A 22148-nucleotide genomic window follows, 5' to 3' on the forward strand; every position below is an offset into this window, starting at 1 on the left:
TCTAGAGCACCTTGATAAATACAGGACAACATTCATTTTCACTTTGTACATCAACCCATTCATCACTGGTTCAGGTAAATCAGACATACACAAATTTGTAGACAGGATGTGAACACTAAAAATAGTTGTTTAGGAGAATCCCATGTTGAAGCAATTTCTGCCTGCTGCACCAGCATCGGTCTAGTGTCACTCTCCCCCAGGCATCAACTCCCTTTCTCTCCCTCACTCTCCTGTGGCTCCCTGGCATTTTGCTCTCCGGAATACAATCACCTCAGACCTTTCACATGTGAGTAAGCATTCCTGACCATACTTGCTTCTGTCTACAATATCCATTCAGATTTCTCTCCCATTTAGCCACAATTTTCCACCAGTCTAGATTTAGCTACATGATTATTTAAGGCACACACCAAAGCCTAAAAGTACTAATTGCCACGTGTTCTAAATAAACCCCTAACTAGTTCAGGCTTGAATTCTAGGCCCTAGTTTATGCAGGTCATCTTTACAGTAGCAATTAAGGCTGAGGAAGCACTTTATCAAATTACAGAAAATGAATTATTTAATTAAATACTCATCACTTCATACTTACACAGATTTGTTTTCCAACCTCAGACAGTTGGAAACAATATTTTCCCATGCAATTAGCAATTACTACAAATTTACTGCTACGGTATTTCTGCCCAGGGCACGGATTTATAGCTTAGTTTTTTTAATAAAAGCTTTCACTAACTGAAAGCTATTAGTTACCATTCAACATAACCAGCAACAGGCTCAATCAAACCTATCCAGAGATAAAAGCTGCAATTACATCATTCTTCTTTTATCATAAGCAGGTCTGTTAGCAAGACTAAAGTTCAGAGCAGTAGCTAGAAAAAGACAGATCATTTACCTATGGTAGTCCTCCAAATGAGTACACTTCTATAAACTACTGCTCTAACTGCTTTTGAAATAGTTACACCTCACATTTTATAATATTTAAAAGAAACATGTCAACATACTGTTAACATCAAGGTAAATTTTTAAAAAGTCTGTTCTGCAAGGCATAACTTCATTCTCAAAAGTGTTCTATACAATACTAGGCAGAGTATTTGTCTAGCATTGACATCTACTTCAATTAAATAGACACCTTTATTCTAAAACTGAAATATTTGTAGAGTTTGAGTTTTTTTGAAAAAGCTCTGATATAAAGCTTCGGTATCTGTTAACTTGTTGATCTATTTTTAAAAACATCAATGTGTACTTCCTCTCACAAGTGGCCAATTAACAGTGGCCAGCATCATACTACACACAAACTAGAAGTACTACTAGAATGAGGAAGGGCAGCTGTTCAACTAACCATAGCTTTAAAAAGGTGGGGTAAGGGAGTTTTTTTATTAGCAGTTCATTACTGGAAAGAACTACCCCACTCTTTCATCAATCTGCATGTAAGGGAATGGGAGTCATCAAGCGGTAAACTGCCAGCTTTACTCTGACAGAGTCTTGTTCTCTTCATAAACTGGAACTACCACGTTTATACCAGGCCTAATTTATAACATGAATATTTATTAAGTTATTCAAAATAGCAATTTATTATTATTTAGGGAAAAAGCTAAGACAATTCACTAAGGTCTCATGCAGACTTCAATTTTCTATCTTCCTGTCTGTCCTGAGTTCCAGATATTCACAATACTCAAGAAATAAAATTTTCAGAACTCCATTCAGAAGGGGAACGGCTTGTAACTTATATATTAAACTTCATTACTGCCTTCATTAAGCAACAGTTCTTTCTAATTATTGATCCTGGAAAAAAAAAAAACACAACAACTACTTTACTGAAAATATCTTCATTATGCAAACTGCATTTATTGCTTAATCTTGGTCCAGGCATTTTACAGAACTATCTAAGCATCTCTTTACAACAAAACAATAAAATTCTAAGAAACCTGATAACCAATAGCATGTTTTAATTAAGATTCTGACACAAGTATGCACCATTATAGTACAACCAAAACCAAGGCAAATCATTGCTTCACAGTTATTGAATCTTATTTAAGTTACCACATTAGAAATTGATGTTTTTCTAGATCAGTAATTTATACACAGGAAGGAAGATGAAGAGCAAACACTTCAAACAATATGGCAATTATGAATCATAACTGAAGAAAAGCTGAAGCTTAAGTTGGAACATAAGCCTTTGGAACTCTTCCTGTATAGGTAGTCATGTCTAGTGACAAAAAGTACAAAGATCACACAGGGCTGGGTTTAAGCATCCTTAGAACTCATGAAGTGTGACATTTAAGTGTTTTTCAAGATCCTCCATATGGATCCAAGCAGAAGAGCTATCCTGACCCACCACATCCTTTCTGGAATAACCCTAGAATTCATGAGACAAACACTTCATTGTTAAGAATCTGTAAACAAGTTTGAAAATCTATTAATTACCACCAGGATTAAATTAGTGCTGGCCTTTCTGTGAGACTGCCCAAAGCAGCAGGGGGGCATAGCAGATGACCTCAAGAGTTCCCTTCCAGCTTAAGATTTTCTATGGATACCATGTTATTCTTGACATATCATGATGTGACTGCATGAGTCAGTGCAAGTCACTCTGTAAAAAGAAGTAGTGATGGCACTATCAGAACAGACACAGTAATGAAGGCATAAACAGTACAAGTTAAAAGGCCAGTTTGCCTGGAAGTTGGACTTCCAGACGCATTTTGGTTTGTTCTTTTAATGAGACTCTAAACTTCCAACTCCCAAGACAAATCCCACAGATCCAAACTGCCATCAACACCCACTCCTAATCCTGCATGCAGAAGTCTCCACAGAATGTCTGACTTCAGGATCAACTAACTACAAAGCTTTATGGTAATACAAGTGTATATTTAATAATTACCATTTGGTTTTGACAACCAACTGCAGCAGTACTTGACAATGTCCAGGCTAGATTAATACAACAAATCTTAAATCTGTATGTGTATGAACTTTTTGAGATACCACTAATTCCCTCTCATCCCTTGACCACATAGAACTTTTCACTTGAGTTCAAGCCACCATCCTGATAAACACTTTCAATGTGTTTTTCCTTAATTGGCTAAAAGCAACTCAGCGTCACATATTGACTTTCATTGTCCTCCCCCATAACTTAATTCACATTGCCAGTTCTTGACAGTTCAGTATTTGATGTAATCCAGCAAGTAAGCAAAAAATATTCATCCTTTAATCCTCTATTTCAGGAAAATCAGCTCGTCTCAGTAGTTAATATAACAAATAGCCCAATCAGATCCCATCTTTTCCATCCAAGTAAAGACTATTGTCCCAGGAACCTACCTGTTTTGGAGGAATAATTTAATTCCGAAGAAGCTATTTAAATTAATTTAACAATTCCTCCTCTCATCAAATAAAGAAGAGAGAGATGAGTATCATCTTATAAAATATCTGTGTGGAATTATCCATCAGTCTCTCCCCAATGTGATAGGAATGCTAAAACAAAAGCAGAAGTAGCTGCTCTTTCTGAATACAACATTCACGTCTCAATGACTACTCAGTGACAGCAGCTTTCCAAATCTATGCTCGTACATCAACATAGGCATTCCATACTACTAGTAGCATTAATTACACACATAAAATCATTACATTTCCCACTGAACCCAAACATGCGTATGTATCGTGAGCACCTAGAAGAAATATTCATGAACAGCCAATCACCCTTTCCTACAAGGAAACATTACAGCCATCAACACCATCGCATTCCAGCTCTGTCCTCTTTTTACTGAAAGAAAACTTCTTGACATACACCAGGTTCAGTCGTCACTAGGCCAGATTCTGGATCAGCAAGATCAAGAAAAATTGTATCTATAATATAATAAAAGACTGCTGAAAAACATTAGGGATTAAGACCCCCAACTACCATCAATTCAGTGCTACTGCACAGTAAACCAGTCAGTAAAAAACTGACTTCTCTACCAAAGCAATCACATGACAGAGTTAAGTTCTACTGATAGCAAATGTAGTTTTCACACATTATCACCTCAACATTAATTCTCTCTAGCCTTGGTGTTCTCCTATGCATTTAAATACATGCTAGGAAGCTTATAGTTAGCAAGACATTACAAGGACATGAAAGTAAAAATCAACTGTGTACTCCAAGAAGAGTATTTTAAATGTTTACCGTTGTGCATAATTAATTTTTAACAAGTATTTTGATTTTTAAAAAGTATTCAACTTGCTACCAATCAACTATCAAACCAGAAACATTCGTGTTAAAAAGTCTGGCTTAGAAGAATGAGTTCTAAAATACGAGAGAATAATGAGAGGACAGTTTCAAAAGTAAATTTCTATGTCCTACACATATGAAACAATCCAACTCTATTGCTGAACCTTTTATACTTACACAACCACGTTAGCTGCAGCTACATATAATTAACAGGAGTTTACTGGGTTTCAGAGATGCCATCTCAAACCACAATCAAGCAATTAAACTGTAAAATACCACTCACAAACCATGAGCATGAAAGAAAATGGAACAACATCAGATCAAATTTTAGATCTGTGCCCACTTTTTATGTTTTTCTCCAGCTCCATTGTTTCTTTCTCAACATACTCAAGAAACTCCAGAACTGGAAAAACAAGCAAAATGATTCAAGTTATGAGAAGTTATCAAGTGCCAGATAAAAGAAAGCAAGCTATCTGTAAGAAGTTGTAGTGTACACACTTCCTAGTCAGGAGATAAGCTTTCCAACTTCCCTTCACAAAGTGCAATGTACCAAAACATTCCAGCAGCAACAGCAGCATCCATATGATCTCTCAACTCTGCAACCACAACCGGCAATCAGGCTGCTGAGAAATGCCTACAGCATGCTCCAAGTCATCCCTTAGCCTACCTCCTTGCCACCACCTTCGTGTCTCTGCCTGGTTGGCAAGTTAAGCCTCTTTCTAAGTGAACCTGAGACCTTTCTGAAAGTCCGGATCAGACGCTGGTACTACTGTAGACTGACAGAAGTACATTTAAGTCAGAACTCCTGGAAACCGTTGTTGTGGACCATATATTCCTGAGTAAGCCAAAACTTGAGCAAGTGTTAAAAGTTTAAGCCATTTCTTTTTAGAAGTGTTTAAAATGAGGTAATATTTTGTAATTTTTAGATGACCGCATTACCTATCAGGCATCTAAATGTAAAAATTGCTTTTTCTTCATAAGCTTTTTTCAAAAATGCATACAGTTCGTGCAACGAATCCAGTCTCTTTCAAAACAAGAGTTTTAATAAATTTCTACTTGTAAGCTGATTATTTGTAAGAAAGAAAACGCATATTTTTTTCATTCTTAATTCAGGTTGAAAAAATGTATTCACTGGAATAAAAACAAATACTAAAATTTAACACTACTACTCTAGGAACTTGTGTGTTTCACAGAAATCCACCTCCTTTTTTCCTACATAACATAATTCGACTAACAGTAGACAGAAAAGCTGTGCTTTCTGGCAAGCATTAGTCATAATACATACAGGTCATACGTCATAATTAACACATATCATTAATAGTCATAAACAATATATAATTAAAAGGTCAATCCATTTTTCTGAGATTCCATTTATAGGTAGGGTCTTTATTTTTAACAGTTTAATACCAGATCTTTTAGCATTAGACAAAAACAGCACCACATCTTCTACAGTCATGTTCAGAAAGTACAGTCAAAGAACTACCACCCTCTCTCTAGCGTAAAGACTGAGAACAGATGGTACCTCCTTCAGGAAGCTGCTGTGGGGTCTTAGGCTGACACCTGGAAAAACTTTGTAATCTCCAGAGGCAAGCTGTATCCCTATCCAGAGAAACCTCTAACATTAAGAATTGAAAAGCTGCTTACTGCAGCCACAAATAAGAACAGCTTGTTTTCCTATTTGGAACTCCTTGCCCTGCTTCACCATGTTCCACTGACATGACTAACTTTCTTAAAAGATGCCCTGATAGAATTTGACATACCCGTATTTGCTTTCACCAGACATTACCCTACAAATATATAACACCTCAATACATGAAAGGATGTCAATGGAATAGCACTTACCGTAATCACAGCCTTGCTCAGACAGATAGAGCCTCTGCAGCCATATTCCGTTTCATCTTCAGACTTGTAATAACTGAGTGTGCTGCTTTTCAGAACTACCCATCGATCCTGCCATCCATGAATGTAGTTGGTCCACTGAAAAAAGAAGTTCCAAAAATCAGCTAGTAACAAAAAACAATAAAGCACAGTAGATGATATTTCTCAAGCTTTCATGCACCAAGAGAAGAAAACAGCTTATTTTTAGAAGTTCGAATTCCTAAAGGTACCAAAACCCAGTTGTTCTAAATTAACAATATGGTAACAGATGTCTTGACTGCAACTACACTGCCAAAGCCAGATAAAATAAAGGTAATAAACATACTGATGACACAAATTGAGGAAAAAAAAAATCAATCAAACTTAAACGCTAAGGTGAGTTTAGCTACCTGACTTAAAATCTGGAGTTAGACTAAAAGGCAAGCCTAAATGGAACTTAAAATAATTTATATAAAAATTAATTTCTACACAATTTTAGTAAAGGATATAGTCCTCTTCATATAAATACATGCCATCATCCCACAGTAAAGCATATAACTATCATAATGCCCAGAGTAATCAATTCTTTACCCTATATATATTATCTTTGGTTTCAATTCCTAACCACTTTTTCATTAAGATGCTTGCTTATCAGGAAACATGCCAGTATACTTGCACTATTCAGACATTTTTCTAGGGAGTCAGCATTCACACGTGGAATTAATCTGATATTCCAGGAAAAAGTCCTGGATTCATCCTACAGTTAAGAAGCAACTAAAAGTTCTGGTTATTAAACTTGTATTTGTAGCATCTTCCCAACTGCACTTCATACAATCATACAACACTGATGGAGCGTCAGGGATGTTCTCTAACTCTGAATATACCACAGTTTAAAAATTATAAATTAGATCTAAATGGAAACTAAAGCATTGAAAATAATTTTATCATGATGAGGATTTTACTTGATTTATTATATCCTTATTGTATTTATTTGACCAGGGCAACTGTACTTTGACCAAAACTGCTTAGAAACAAGTTCAGTTCAGCACATAAATCTAGTAACTATTCATCATTTTGTAATATACAAATGGGGGCGAGGGGAGAGAATGTCAACTAACAGGCTTGTTTCAGTATTATAGTACACATACTGGTTAATACGTGTCTCATTAGTACATGTTAACTCTAGTAATAAATAGAAAAAGGTCTAAGGAAAACAAATTCTGTATCTGAGAAATTCTTAACAATTTTCAAGTGTAAGACAGACCTTGATTTGCTCTCCAAAGACAAAAGCCTGTTTTGATCTCTTAATACATTGACTTGCTAAGTGTAGTATTTCTAAAGAAAGCCTCAGCTGTGCTCAGTACATTAACTGGTAGCACAAGCAGTCATGGAGGTATGTTATTTCCTGCCTTTCCCATCTCTCACATACTCAACTCCTCCCAGACATGAAAGGCAAAGTCCAAAGTAGTCTTGGACACAAGAGCAAGGGACAGGGAGGAAAGCACCTTTCCGTCTTTGATGGACCTGAGACAAATATAGCAGTTGATCTTGCACTTGCTGTTGCAATCAACGCTTGGTGTTGCAATCAAAATGCACCATGAATTAAGAGACTCCTTAAAGTATACTGGGTAGGCACAAGGTTTGGGGAAAGAAAAAGCCACTTGTTTTTCCTTAAAGCATCTAGATTCTCATACTTCAAGAAAGACTCTTCCACACTGAAGTTCTTTCTTCATAACCACTTTCAAACTGTTAGCAGGCAATGCAGTGGAAAACAGTCTAGAGTTCTAAAGCCAGCAGGATGTACTTTTTGTTACCAAATTAGTCTTCTTCCTTCAAAGCTCCCTCTTCACAGAAGAGCTGGGGCACTACTAAGTGCACAGTGAACTACTGCTTTAGAATTTCATTATACATAAGTTAGTAAAAATAGATAGTTCCTTAGTAGAAAATTTGGTATGCTGCCATTTAATTAGTTTGCTCAAGAATTACCAAAGCATCAACTAACAAAAAGTAAACTTAACCCTCAAGCATATTCACTGCAACAGGTTTCACCATACTTGACTATTCAGATTACTACCCATGTTCTCAGAGGAAAGGCAGTGTCAGCTACACGCCACACAATCATCCAGAAAATAAAAAGTTCGCACATACCTAAGCTACAGAACGTAGGAAGCTGCAGCTTCACCTGCTACGCCAGTATGAAACAGCACCTGGACTTATTTAATTTGCCAACATCACAACCAACCATGTTACAGTTTCTAATGATGGAAGCATCTAACCGAAGGAAAACTTTGCAATGAAAAAAAAACCCCAAGGTCTCACGTTTTAACTGCCGTAACATCTCACATCCACATCATTCTCTCCCTCCCCCCATCCACTAGTAGATGACAAGATCTTACAAATGAAAACCAAGACCCTCCTTCTCTCCTATCCATTCCTCTCATCTCTGGGGTCAGAAACATCTTCAGGTTCGAAGGAGTTCACCAAGCCGCTCATAAAAAGTATAGTAGTAGCCCAGTTATGGCTTTATTTCTCAGCATCCAGGGGCAGTTTATAATTTCTGTGACCTGCGCATCTTACACCAGGTTGGGTCCAGCCTTATGGCATTGGGCAGGGTAAAAATTCAAAACACAGTGCTTTAATTTTAAATATATTTCAACATTATTCCGAAAGCACTTTCTGTAATTAAAAAAAAAAAGATCTGCATTCAAACTTAATGATTCAACATTCAACTTAAAGGAACTCCTGCAAATAAAATTTCCCAGTATCAGCCAATACATACTTGCAAGTCATCTTCTTTTCAGTCATGACAAAAGCAAAGAAATGTTTATTTTTAAAAAGGGAAACAAGCTTTAGTGCCATTTTCCTTCCTCTCCACTACCCGTATCTCTTGCTGCAGGAGTGTTTTATCGCCCTGTTCTGCTACTTGGACTAAAGGCAGTGCCGCTCCGGTGCCCGCTCCTGGAGAGCGACCACAGGCTGCGCCAGGCACCGGGAGCTCCCCGGGATGCCGCGGCCCCAGCCCGCACCAGGGCCCGCCGCCGGCTCCGAGAAGCCTGAGCCGCGGGGAGACGCCCTCCCTCGGAGCACCCGGCTGCCTCCTTCCGGGCCCGGCTCTCCGGAACCCCACACCGGGCAGCCAGCGGGCTTGTGGCAGGGGCAGCGAACAGCAGTGAGTGCCGGGCCGCCGGGCCCCTCGGGCCGGGTGGCAACGACACCTCCCTCAGCCCCTCGCTCAGACTAGAGACAAGCCCGCGGCTCTCCCCCGACGAAGGGCTTCCTCCCGCGGTGGGGAAGGGCGGGCGGCAGCTACGCACAGACGGGAGGCCCCGGCGGCGGCGATGTGCCGGTGCCCGCGGCTGAGGGAGGGGGGCGCGGGCGTTTGGCGCCGGACGCCGCAGCGGCTGCCTGGCAGACTCCCCGCCGTCAGGTGGCAGCTGCCCCGGCCGTGCCAGCGCCTCCCGCGGAGCCTCCCGGCACCCCCACCGGCGCCAGGAGCTTCGGCCTGATCCTCCGGAGCGAAGAGAAGACAGGCGGACGGGGATGACAGCCTTAGGCCAGCCGCGAAGCGGGCAAGCGAGAGGCCGCGGAGCGGAGGGAGAGGCGACTTACCTTACTGAGCACCCCGCAGAGCTCAACAGGCAGCCCGAGCTCGGTCTCGGGGTCCTCCTCGGAGCCGGAGGAATGCCAGCTCTGGTTGTCCGACATGGAGACCCGAGCCACAGCCACAGCCGAGCAGAAAAAGAGACGAAGCGGCCCCCGCCCACAGCAGCCTCAGCCTCCTCCTGCCGAAGGGACGGGAGCGGCGGGCTCTACCTGAGCGGCACCGCTCCGCGCCCGCCGGTGCCACCAGCGCCGCCCGTCCCTGCCAGCGAGCGAGCGACCGGCCCCGAGGCACGCAGGCTCGAGCTTCCCCCTCACCGTAGCTCCGCGGCCCCCGCCCGTGGTACGAGCCACAACATAGAGGTGGTGAGGGGAGGAGGGGCGAGTGAGCGCGCGTCCGCCAACCGCGCTCCCTGCTCAGAGTTCAGCAGCAGCAGCCGCCGCCATCTTACGCGAAGTGGGTGCGCGGTGCCACTATTTACCAGCTCCGCCCCACACCCGCCCTCCCAGCCCCGCTGGCCGGGCCTGGCCGCACCGGCACCTGCTGGGATTTGTAGTCCTGTCCCCGTACGGTGGGACGCCCGAGCGACGGTGCCCCTTGGGAAAGGTAGTTTCTGGTGCTCGCAAGTGCAGCACAGCGTGCTGGGAGCTGTAGTCTGCCGCCGTGGCCGTTTCCCACCGTCGGTGGGCAGCCGCCATCTTGGCTTCGTCGTTTCTCTGGCACTAGAGGTGGGTCACGCCTTCGTGCCAGTGATGAGGTGGGGAGCTCTGCTGGCGCGGGCCGAAGGCAGCGGTGCTGCTTCGGGCGATATTCCCTTTATTTTTTGTGGGGCGGGGAGAGGCTCTTTCTTTAGTGAGGTGAAACGTCTCTCCGGCCCCGCTTGCTTTCGAGTGTGAGAGATGTGGCCCTGTCTTCCTAGCCTCAAACCGGCAGGACTTGGGGGGTTGAGTGCCAAACCTTTCCCTTAACAAAAATGGTGGCAGTTGAGGCCGCAGGAAGGGGCGGGAGGTGCTGCCGAGTCCCGGGTCAGTCGCGAGGGGAGGGCGGGCCGGCCGTCGCACCGCAAGCTGCGGGGTCTCTGCCACCCGCCGAGGCTGGCGGGCAGCTTGCGCTTGTCCCCGAGGCCGCGGGGCGAAGAGACCGCTCAGGCCCTCGCCACGCAGGCGACAGCGATCGCGATTAGGCGCGGCGTGCGGCGCAGTCGGCGCTGTGCGGCCGCGGGTGGGCCCGGCAGCTCGCTCCTTCCCCGCCGATGGGGCGCCTGTGCGCCGCCCGCTGTCGTTCAGTTTCGCCGACTGCGCCTGGAGGCGAGTGATGAGCAGAGCGGGGAGTGGTGGTCAGCAGTCTCTCAGCTGCGATCCGCAGTTCAGGGGGCGAAACTGTGTATTTCTTTGATGTATCACATCCGTCTGACGGATATATATATGCTTGACGATATCTATGGATGGAAAAGCATTCGCGGAAAGGTAAACGAAGGCAGTCGAATGTGTCACTTCGCAGTTTGTGAACAGGCATAGTAGATTGGGAAGGACTCTGTGCTGGCTCATTTTCTATCTTCGAGATTTCTTAAAAAAATGTGAAATAGTATTGATTGAGGAAAAGGAAACTTCAGTTTCAGAACACACACTTATGGTCATATTGCGTGAGCAGTGCTGGACAGTTTTGTTTTCTCTGTCTTCCTCTTTACGATAAATCGTTGTGTAATTTTTCCACGTTATGCTACTTGAAAGTTTCCATTGAGGTGGGTTTTTTTTTTGGTGGTGGTGGTGTTAATCTCTTAGCATTGTCACAGCTATTTATATGCATTCTTTATATATGTAGGAGCTAAAAGCTAAGCAAAGTTAGGACCAGCTCAAACTCTGTGGTATAAAGATACTTTAATGAATGTAGCAGCACTGAGAGCGATTGGTAAAGCAGCATCATTGTTCTAAACAATTCGAAATAAGGAACAGTCACAGACATCTTGATATTTGTGTAATCGCTGGAATGCACAGAAAAATTTTCATATGAGTATACTGTGGGTGGTATTTTAGACAATTATCTGGCATAGAAAGTGGTGCTGAGAAACTATGTTCTTTGATTCACCAGCAGTTTGGAAAGAAACCAAGCAAGGGTTTTTTTCTCTTAGGTGTCTGGTGCAATGTACTGCATCTGTTAAGCAAGCAGAGTGATCGCGTTTTGTATGTATTGGCATATATGAGAATAATTTATAGTTCTTTTCTGTAGTACACTGATGAAATGAAGTGATATGACTTGTAAAGCGAGTTATGTTTTCCCCACTAAACTCTGAATGAACTTCTTTACCCTGATCGAGAACAGGAGGTGGAGAGACATGCCTGAACAAATCCTTTTGGTAACGTCAGTGATGTGTACTATACAGCTCATGCGCTGTCATGCTTTGTGTCTAGGTCTATTCACTTCGTTCCAGAACTAGCTTTACTCACCCCCACTCCCCCGCCCCTTCTCTCTCTCTCTCGCTCGCTCGCTCGCTCTCCCTCCGTCTCCGTCTCCGTCTCCGTCCCCCTCCCCCCCCCGTTCTCCCTCGCTCCTCGCTCGCTCTCCCCCCGCCCCTTCTCTCTCGCTCTCTCTCTCCCCGCCCCCTTCTCTTTCTCCGCCTTCTCGCTCTCCCCCTTCTTGTGCTTTCCCTTCCCTCGCTCGCTTGCTCCCCCCGGTTCCACTTGCTAGTTCTTTCTCCCTCCCCTTTCCTCCCTCGCTCCCAGTCTCTCCCCTCCCCCCCGTCCCCTCACTCCCTCTCCTCTCCTCTCTGCCCCTTCTCTCGTACTCTTTCACTATTCCCCCCCACCCCCGCCTCCTCGCTTGCTCTCCCCTCCCCATTCGTGGGCTTGCTCTCCCTCCCCCTCGCTTGCTCTCTTCCCACGCCCCGCCTTTGGTTGCTCTCTCGCCCCCTTCCCCTTCGGTCACGCTGCCACTACCATCACCCCCCGCCAGTCTCGTTCGGTCTCTCCCCCTCTACCCCTCCACTTGCTCGCTCCATCTCTGCTCACTTTCCCCCACCTCACGTGCACACGCTCTCTCCCCACCCCGCCTTCTCTCTCTCCACCTCCCTCTTCTCCCTTCTCTCACCCTCTCTCTCTCCCCCCCCGCCTCGCTCGCTCACCCTCTCCCCGCACTTGGTGTCTTCCCCTCTGTGCTTGCTTTTGCTCTCTCTCCCCTCTCGCGTGATCACTCTTGGTCCCCCCTTCTCTGTTGCCTCTTCTCTTTTCCTTTCCTTCTGTCATTTTGCAGAATATAGATTGACTCAAAAACGTGTCTTTTTTTCCCCCATAACATCACCAGCTTTTTTTGTTTGGAAAAGTGTATGCTTTGGCCATCTTTTTCATATATAACTCAGTGTCTGTCACTCAGCAAGATCAGGCCATACCCACCTTAACACATGTGGTGCAATGGAGAGTAGATTGGTAAGGGAAAGATTTGGTGCTGAGGGGCTGAAGTTCAATTATCCTCTATATGCTCTAAGAGCTGTTTCTTTAGGCTAATACTAGTGTGGTCCCATGGAGGGCAGCTGCATTGGCAATTGCAATGTATCAGGTGTGCTCTGAAAGCAGAGGCTTCCAGGTTGGTTTATTTTGAAAAGAACCTGTCTGGTTTGCCTGCTCCAAGAGCAGTCTGGGATGTAAACCAAAGCATGGTACATGGAGATGATCGAACTGATATGCTCATGTAGAACATGTTCTATGTCTTTTCCACTGGACCTTTATTTTGTGCTTCATTCCTGTGTTCATTCCTTCATCACAAGACCCAGTCAGTCATGTTCCACTTCTAGTGTCTTGGAGGTGGTGAGAAGCTTACAGACTACTGTTTTAGCTGGAAATAGTTAGAATACCTTTGTTAGAATACTGTAACAGATACTTTTTGTCTGTATTGCTTATATATTACTTAAAATATAAAAAAAGGACTTTAGAGTTTTACTTCTAAAGATGTCAGTCATAAGTATGAAGTGGGCAACTTCATAAATACCTAGTTTTTCTTCTCCTTATTTATATATGTCTATTATTGTACCTTCTGGTTTTGTGTGTTAAAACCCATCCACCAGTAGTATATAAACATTGTTATGTTTGGTTTTAAATTTAATGTTTTTCATCAGAGGATCTTTAAAGAAGCTTTGTGTATGTCACAGCATGTTGCCTAATGGTCTGCTATCTAAGATAGAAATTATTCAGATTTGTTTTTTAAACAATTGCAGTCTCTGTGAATCATTGTTGGGGATTTTCTTCTAAGTAAAAAAATAAAGCAAACAGAAATTTACTGCTATTTATTAATATATTGGCAATAACCATATCTGTAGAACTGAGTTTGCAGATTACTACACCACTTCAAGTGTGTACTTGTTACTGAGAATAATAGTTCAGTACCTTAATTATTTTCTTTATGAATTAAACTGTGAAACCATTTGTTTTCAGTAGTCTACAAGCATTAGGAAAACTTGGTTAGAAACTTGAGGTAAATCTTTCTGTCTAAAAGGTCATGTAAAATGCTGAATGGAGACAGAAGATATCACAGCTATTTTGATAAAAAGAATAAGCTTTGAATAAACTTTAAAGTTTCAAAGACATGAGAGGGGTTTTTTTAGACAGAGAAGCTGAAAGCAGGATTCACAACAGAATTGTACTGTATCTTGCTGCCAGAAAATTAATAGAGGATGACTATTCCCCTTGTTTCATTTGCATTGCTTTTTGTGGAGAACTTTTGAAAAAAATCTAAGAGGCATAAAAAACATATTTTGACATTTAGTTTTGAGTACTGTCAGAAGCACTGTCTATTATCTGTTTACTTTGTAGAGTGAATTAATTACTTTTTAAAAGGATTGAATTGCCTGAAAATTGTTAGATCTTAAGAATAGTGAGTTCAGAAAAGAAATCATTTTAGGGCTTTGGGTTTTGAAGGCTAGTTCTTGGTAGTTGAATGGGATCTATGTTTCTTGTAAAATGCTGAGTCAGCTACTATTTGAAAACTAGTCCTATTCAGCTGTGTCAGCTTGGTCTCTTGGAATTTTCATTTCTGTGAATCCTGGCCTGTCTTTCTGTTCAGTATAAATTTGCCAGGTACATTGGCATATTCCTTCAGTAAAAAATACTTACATGTTTTTTAGAAGATTCTGTTTTCTAGGGAACTAGATTTTAGTATATATTGAGAGAGAGTATAAACAAAACTAAACAGTAGCAGTTTTGAATCTGCTAGAAGGGAAGCTAGGTGGTTAACACTGTGTATATTAAATGCTATTAACACTGTTGTGCAGTTCCTCCTGCCAGTTCTTTTCTTGTAAATCACTACAGGATTAAAACTGACAGGAGTCCTTTTCTTGGGGCCATTCGGAAACCAGGGTTCTAGTAAATATCAAACCCCCTGTGGCTGAAAAGAATTAAGCAGATAGTTCAGAAGAACAGTCTGATGTGCTTGCTTACACATGTCTTTATTTGTTTGTGGTTTATCCTGCTGAGAAGGAGAGACTTCAGAGCAGCTGATCCTTAAATCATTATTGGAGGAATGTGTTTTTACAAGGAAATGAGAGTTAAGGAGTTTGTTAAATTTGATCTTGTCAGCCAGAATGTTTCCTTGCCAAATGAATACTCACAAAAGGTGGTGCACTTATTGATGGAAAGTATGTAATGCACTATTACTGTTTTGGGATAAAATCCTCATCCAAGTGATGGATAAATTAGGTAGTGTGAAATCAAATGCATTGCTGGAGTTTCTAGTATAACCTATTAAATTTCAGAAACAAATCTCACAGTGTTGAATTTTCCTAATTTGTTGAATATATTTATGTGTCTTAGAAATTAAAGAAATAAAGCAATTTATTTGTGGAAAACCCATTGTTCATATGGGCTGACTGTTGGTACATGAATTTTTGTACCAACATAGTTTAGCTGGATTTTAGTTCTTCAGTGATAGTGACTTGAACAGTGTCATGCACAGCCTGAAGGAAAGTACTTCTTTGCAGTGAGTGGAATAAGCAGTATAGCTGTGTGACCACCAGTTCAATCTTAGGTAGCAATTTGAGTAAAAATGAGGTGATGTCCATTAAAAATGTTGTTTTAGTGAGTTGTAGTCTTACTGGGAAGGTCTCATACAGTCTCTTTTATTTGTTACTCATACTGTTGTTTCAGTAGTACCCAGAGGCTTTGTTTCAACGTGGCCCGTGATGCGGTTTCCAGCTGTAATAATTTCGAGTGCAGTGGAGCCATTTGAAAGGTTGGAATTGAGAGTTACTCTTGAATCAGTCTGCTTGGCTTGTTTGTTCTGCATTCACTCTTCAGTCTTTTATTCTTCAAGTATTCTTCAGTGCTTGGCAAAAAGTAATGAAGCAGATCAAGTATTTCATGCTTACTTGTGAAGTATAGTCTTTAGTACAAGTGATTTTGATTTCTGCCCAAGATTATCCCCATTCACATAGAATGGAGTTTTACAGCTTACCACATCACTTGTAACAGTTTTTGGTAGGTTTTGTTTGGTTTGTTTTGGTGTTTGTTTTTTAAAATTACTTGATTTCTTATTCTTTGATTCAGTATGTATATAACTTTATACACAACTTCTTTATGGTATATTTTGTATTTTATATTTCTATAAACTTAAAGGGTCACTAATAGGTGAATAGGAGTTGTCCTTTATGAGATGTAGAACAGTAGCCGTTCATTAGTTTATGGGTTTTGGTGGAAGAAGCTGCAGCACTGAGCTTAATTCTATCTCAATACAAAATAAAGTGACTGCAAAGAAACGTTATTTGTCACTTTTTTGGTAGCATTCTCGTGAAGGAAATAGACTTTAACAGCTTGCTTACTTTCGTTGATGTTGCTTGATTTACAGGGTGTGGTGGTTTTTTTTACTGGCTTAAGCATGTATTATGGTGACGTTGTGGCCCAGCAAAGTTCAATGACACGTGGTTTTTGAAGTAACTGAAATTGCCTCTTTTAGAGCCTTAAACTACTGAATCACTCTTTTATTGCAGATGTGTTAAAGCTGGATGTTTCATGTTTGACTTATGAGGATCTTATGAAATACAGGAGTTCATATTGTTCACAACCATCTTCTACTGTTCCCAAGGGAACAGCATGAAGCTGTGACAAGGGAGGTTTAGGATGGATGTTAGAAAGAGGTTCTTTACTGAGAGGAAGGTCAGGCACTGGAACAGGCTCCCCAGGGAAGGGGTCACAGCACCCGAATTGGCTGAGTTCAAGAAGCGTCTGGACGATTCACTCAGCCCCATGCTCTGGCTTGGCTTGTCCTGTGTGGAGTCAAGAGCTGGACATAATGATTCTTACGGGTCTCTTCCAACTCAGGGTATTCTGTGATTCTACATGGATGTGATCATTATAGTAATTGTTTTGTAGAAGAATTTTTTGCATCTCATATTTGCACAGAGTGCTCCAAACTCTGATAATGGATCACTTGTAAAGTTTTCATAAGGGAAATAAAATACAAAAGATCTCATATATATTACATATGTATGCTTTTTCACTCTTTTTCTTGTCTTTGATGTTTTTGGTATAGTGCTAAATTCAGAAGCATTTACCTTTGGAACATAAAGATATACCTACGACATTATACTTGACTTTCACCAAAAGCCTGAGAAGTGTCAAAAGTCAAAACGGCATGAGGTAAGTGCTAACTTTGTTAATTGCTTATTGTACTTACTGCTTTCACATAACTCCTATTAACACCTTGACCTTGTCATTGATATTAAGCGTAATACTGATTTTCTTCTGATGCATCCTGTGTAATGACAGGATTCCTGAAGTTATCTGTTCATCCCTTCTCTACATTTGCACGTGAAGTTAGCTGTTAAAATTATCCTGTGTTCTTGCTGAAGTAAGAATAGAAGAGTTTAAGTAAATGAATCTTTAAAACATTTTAATCAAGTGAGAACAGGAAGTTTATTTTGGGCTCCTGCTACAATAAATGAGGTGTCAGATTTTGATGAAATGTTATTGGTGGCTTTTATGAGCTGAAATTGTACTGAAATTAAAGCTACTATTAGGTTTAGATCCTGGGTTTAGGCATCCTAAAAATAGTAATTAGAAATCATATAGAAAGGAGTCTTTAATAATTGTGTTGATACTTGCAACATCACTGTTGGGAGGCTTACTTAGGTCAATTGGGATGTAAAAAAATGGTCTTGTGCATCTGTAAAATACGTCTTGATACCTATGTTGAGCTTTTGAGCTCTGGGGGGAAGTAGGCAGCTGTGTATTTTAGTAACTTCTTTACATCTCATTGTTGGCATGAACATCTGTAATAACAAAGATGTCAGAGTCTGATTATTTTTTTCATGAGGACTGGTACACACTTTACATGCATCAAATCATAATTCAGTGTGTAAATAAATTATTTCTCAAGCTTTTCCATGGGCATCATTTTCCAGTCCTAATATTTCTTCACACCAAATTGTTAGTGCTGTCAATAAAAGGCAAACTGTTAACAACCTGCATAATACAGTACGTCCACAGAACAGAAATGTTCTTAGAATTACATTTTTTTTTATGTCTTATTACATGAAAATAATCATATGAAGGTGTCCACATTTTCACAGAACACACAGGGTTTCTGTTTGCTGGTATCAGAGAGTATTCACTGAAGACAGGCTGGCGGAGTGGCACAGGATCAAATAGAAGCCATTTACTTCCTTGTAAATGTGCAGTCAGCTGTCAAAAATATGCTAAATTTGAATAAAGGTAGAGACACTTGAAATTACACTGTTGCTCTGATCTTACTGCTGTTTCACTCACTTGATATTTCCATATAATATATAACCCTGTCTGTCTGCTTCAGGTGAGGTTTTGTACCTGATGCTAGAAGAGCTTGTCTGGGGCTTTATTACTGTTTTTTACCCATTTGTAAGCATCCCAGATTACTAGCAAAGCTTCCTACACAGTAATGCTGTTTTGTGGTTCCTCTCCACCTTTTTTGTTTCGCATTAACTGCTGACATCCCCTGCTAAAGTCTTCCTCTCTACCTTTAGAGGTCCTTCCAGCAGCAGTTGGAAATTTACTTCCTTCACTTACAGATGGTTCTCCTGCTCCCTCCCTCCCATTCCCAAATAACAGGAATAATAGGCTAGTATTTAATTGTAGACTGCCTTCACAGACTTCTCTGATTTCACACCCTACTTACTCAGTATGACGCTGAGAGAGATTTAACATCTTCTGTTAGAGGTAACAGCTCAGTCTTCCAGCAGCTTCTTGAGGTGACGGCATGCCAAAAATGTCACTTTTTGTCTAGACTGTTCTGAGTGTTTAATTAGACTCAAAACCTTCACCTACTTTTTCCAAGTTGTTATAGCTAGTTTTATAAGATTATGTCACCACAAGCTACATATTGTCTTTAGGTCAGTTTGCCATTAAACGGTTACTACTTGTCCTTACCAGTTTCTGCACTGACATTTTGTTCACATTTTGCCATGTTTCCAGTGGCCACTTGTATGTTTCCTTCAGATATTTCCATTTTCACTTCTGCATTGATCTACTGCCAGTACCCTATCTGTTGTCTTATCGTAGCTTTTGTGATTCATTTCAGTAGGCCAAAGGTTTTACATATTTTTTTCAGGCCTGTTAATCAGTAACCAAGGTAATCTTCAGGTTTTGTTTATGTTAAGTGGCTGAAAATTGTATCAGCTGTTATTGGTTGAGAACTTACTGAATAGATATTTTCTTCTTAATTCCAAGTAAGGTGGTTTTGATGTTTATACACTTTATCATCTGGTACTAGCCGAGTATTTTGTTCTACACAAGAAGCTGAAAAGATAAAACACATCTGGAGATCACCATTCATGAGACTTTATAAAGACAAATATTTTTTTCATCACTGGCATTGGCATGGTAATTTTTTTTCCTCACTGGATATATAAAAGTGTGATAGAGAAGGCTTTTGACTGACATAAATTAGTGTTTAAAGCTTCTGCTATGAAAAAGAGTGATCTGAATTGGGATTGCAGGGTGGGAAGATTTGTGTATGCTAGGGAAAAGGATAATTTCAGGAATTAAGGAACAGCTAAACATATTGCAAAGACTGGAACAGGAAAGGGGAACAATCTTGTGTTCATTCTAGCTTCTTGAAGGCAGAGAACGATAAAAGAACCAGGGGGAATAGTGGAGGGGCATTTACCTTTTAGAAAAATCTTTAATTGGGAGTTGTCCCCATTACTTACCAGAGATTGCAAGTAATTAGTGTGAAGCTAATTGATATGGGGGTGCGTATGAGCTTGCGATGAAATTTGGAATGTTGTGTGGGATGCAGTACTTTTTCCTTTGAAGTCTGGCAAACCTGTTCTGGCAAATATGTATGCTAATTGTAGGACATTATCCTACTCCAAGTGAAAAATTTATGAAAATTTTCATCATTATAATGTATACACACAAAAGCTATAAAGTCACTCCCATTCCTACTTGCAGCTATAGTAGCTCAGCTGTTACTGCAGGGTTAAGAGAAAATTACTGGTCTTTACCTTACCTTTTGTTCTTTGAAATACAGCAAGCTGGAGATAGACATGGCATTACTAACCTGATAGTGATGGTTTTGCCCCAGCTACAGCTAAACCACAGCACCACTCACTCAATCCCCACACAGTGGGCTGGGGAAGAGAATCAGAAGTGTAACAGTGAGAAAACCTGTGGGTTGAGATCAAAACAATTTAATAGGTAAAGCAAAAGCCACACACACAAACAAAGCAAAACAAGTATTCACTATTTCCCATGGGCAGACTGTCTCCAGGAAAGCAGGGCTCCATCATGCGTAATGGTTACTTGGGAAGATGAATGCCATCACATCTCCTTCTTTCTTCCTTTTTCCTCCAGCTTCATGAGCATGATATCACATGGTATGGAATATCCCTGTGGTCAGTTGGGATCAGCTGTCCTGGCTGTGTACCCTCCCAGTTTCTTGTGCACCTTCAGCCACATGCTCGTGGGGTGGTATGACAAGCAGGAAAGTTCTTGAATGTGTAAGATCTGTTCAGAAATAACAACAGCATCCTTACATTATCAACACTGTTCTCTCAGCACAAATCCAAAACACAGCTGCACACCAGCAGCTGTGCAGAAAATTAATTCTCTCACAGCCAAAGTCAGCACACTGGTCTTGCATCTCTTGAAGATGTCATAAATAATAATCTGAATTAGTAGTATTTGATTAAAATTGGGGTGTTTTTGTCAGAACATGTTTCAGGAGAAGATCTTCAAGAAAATATGGCCTTTGCCACCATTAATTTTAGAGTTCACCCATGTGGTTCTTTAATGACAAAAAGTTACCTCTAAGCATGAAAATACATAATGACTTTATTCAGTTTGGTTGCTAATGAGGCCAACTTAACTCCTGGAGTGGGAAAGTGGTATTTAAGAAAAAAAAAAAGAGTCACAGCCTTAGATTTGTGTAATTTGTGGTTGTTCTATAGAACTACTGTTAGTGCCTGAAAGGGTGTGGCTCGTCCAAGCAAGAAGGCCTACTGTCACAGGGAGCAGCTTGAAGGGGAAGTAGAGGACTGAATATGCTTCCTGCATGAGGGTAAAGCTGAAGTGGTTTATGAGTCAGCAACTTTGACTAGGAGGACACTGCTTGCTGTATGCTTTTCCAGTAATAAATACAGGTTAAGTAATTTATACCAGCACCACACTTGGATTTTGTTTTAATCTAGCAAAAATAAGACCATAGGTTCATGCTACAGAGGGTTAAATTTGCTTTCTTCAGTAGTTTTTTAAACTTAACAAGACAGTTAACAATGCAATTAGTGCCTATCAAAGGATTCAGCTGTTCACTTTCATAAGCAACAAGGGAAAATGTCAGAAGTTCACATATGAGAAGTACCTGGAAATATAAGAAATTACTGATAGCAGTAATTGAGTAGTAAAGGGTTGGTAAGTTCTATTAGTAGGATACCATGACTCTACCAATTAATGAAAAAAAAGAATGGTTTCATTTTACCCTATATTAAACATAAATAAAAAAATAAACCCTAACCAGTAATAAGGATTTTACTAAAAGCTTTTAATTGAAACTCTGTTTCTAAAAGATGAGCTTTAACACAAACAAAAGATCTGAATTTGAGTGAAAAATTCCTGTTTAAAGATTCTACAGCTTGTCTCAAGCAGGAATGGAGTTCAAATGAACAACGGTCTTCTGCAATTTAAAAATAATTCAATTTCTTTTAATAATATAGTGAGCATTATTTTGTGTTTAAGGGGGTATTGTTTCATCTACAATAACATAAAGGCATACATCTCATGAGCATGTGTAAGTTACTAGCCTTTTTGTGAAATTGGTGGTGCTCTGTTATTTCTGTAAGGGATCTTTTAAAAGGATATGTTTTTAACTTAAAGTAGAAGCTTAGTGTCTGTGAGCACTCTAGCTGAGTTGTAGGTGGCTTTATGTGGTGAACATGTCAGGTCAGCCATTTTACAGGAATAGAAGCCATCATATTTGTGATGTGTGGTGTTTTCAGAATAATTATTAAAAACTTATTCAGTAAATACAGCAAGTTAATTCCTTTTTTCC

At 40.8% G+C, this 22148-nt stretch overlaps 1 protein-coding gene across 2 annotated transcripts in view; it reads right to left on the minus strand.

The window, feature by feature from the left end:
- The window catches only part of CERT1 (ceramide transporter 1), a gene marked incomplete at its 5' end in the record, with an annotated part of 78573 nt that extends 68822 nt beyond the window's left edge, over positions 1–9751 (minus strand). For both annotated transcript variants that reach the window (XM_084278673.1, XM_084278672.1), the window contains 2 exons: positions 6032–6166; positions 9656–9751. In XM_084278673.1, coding sequence (XP_084134799.1) covers positions 6032–6166; positions 9656–9751 — 231 coding nt within the window. The remainder of the gene's footprint in view (positions 1–6031; positions 6167–9655) is intronic.
- Positions 9752–22148: the final 12397 nt, after the last annotated feature.

This window comes from Gallinula chloropus, assembly GCF_964237585.1.
Source record: "Gallinula chloropus genome assembly, chromosome: Z".
In the NCBI taxonomy this organism is placed as follows: Eukaryota; Metazoa; Chordata; class Aves; order Gruiformes; family Rallidae; genus Gallinula; species Gallinula chloropus.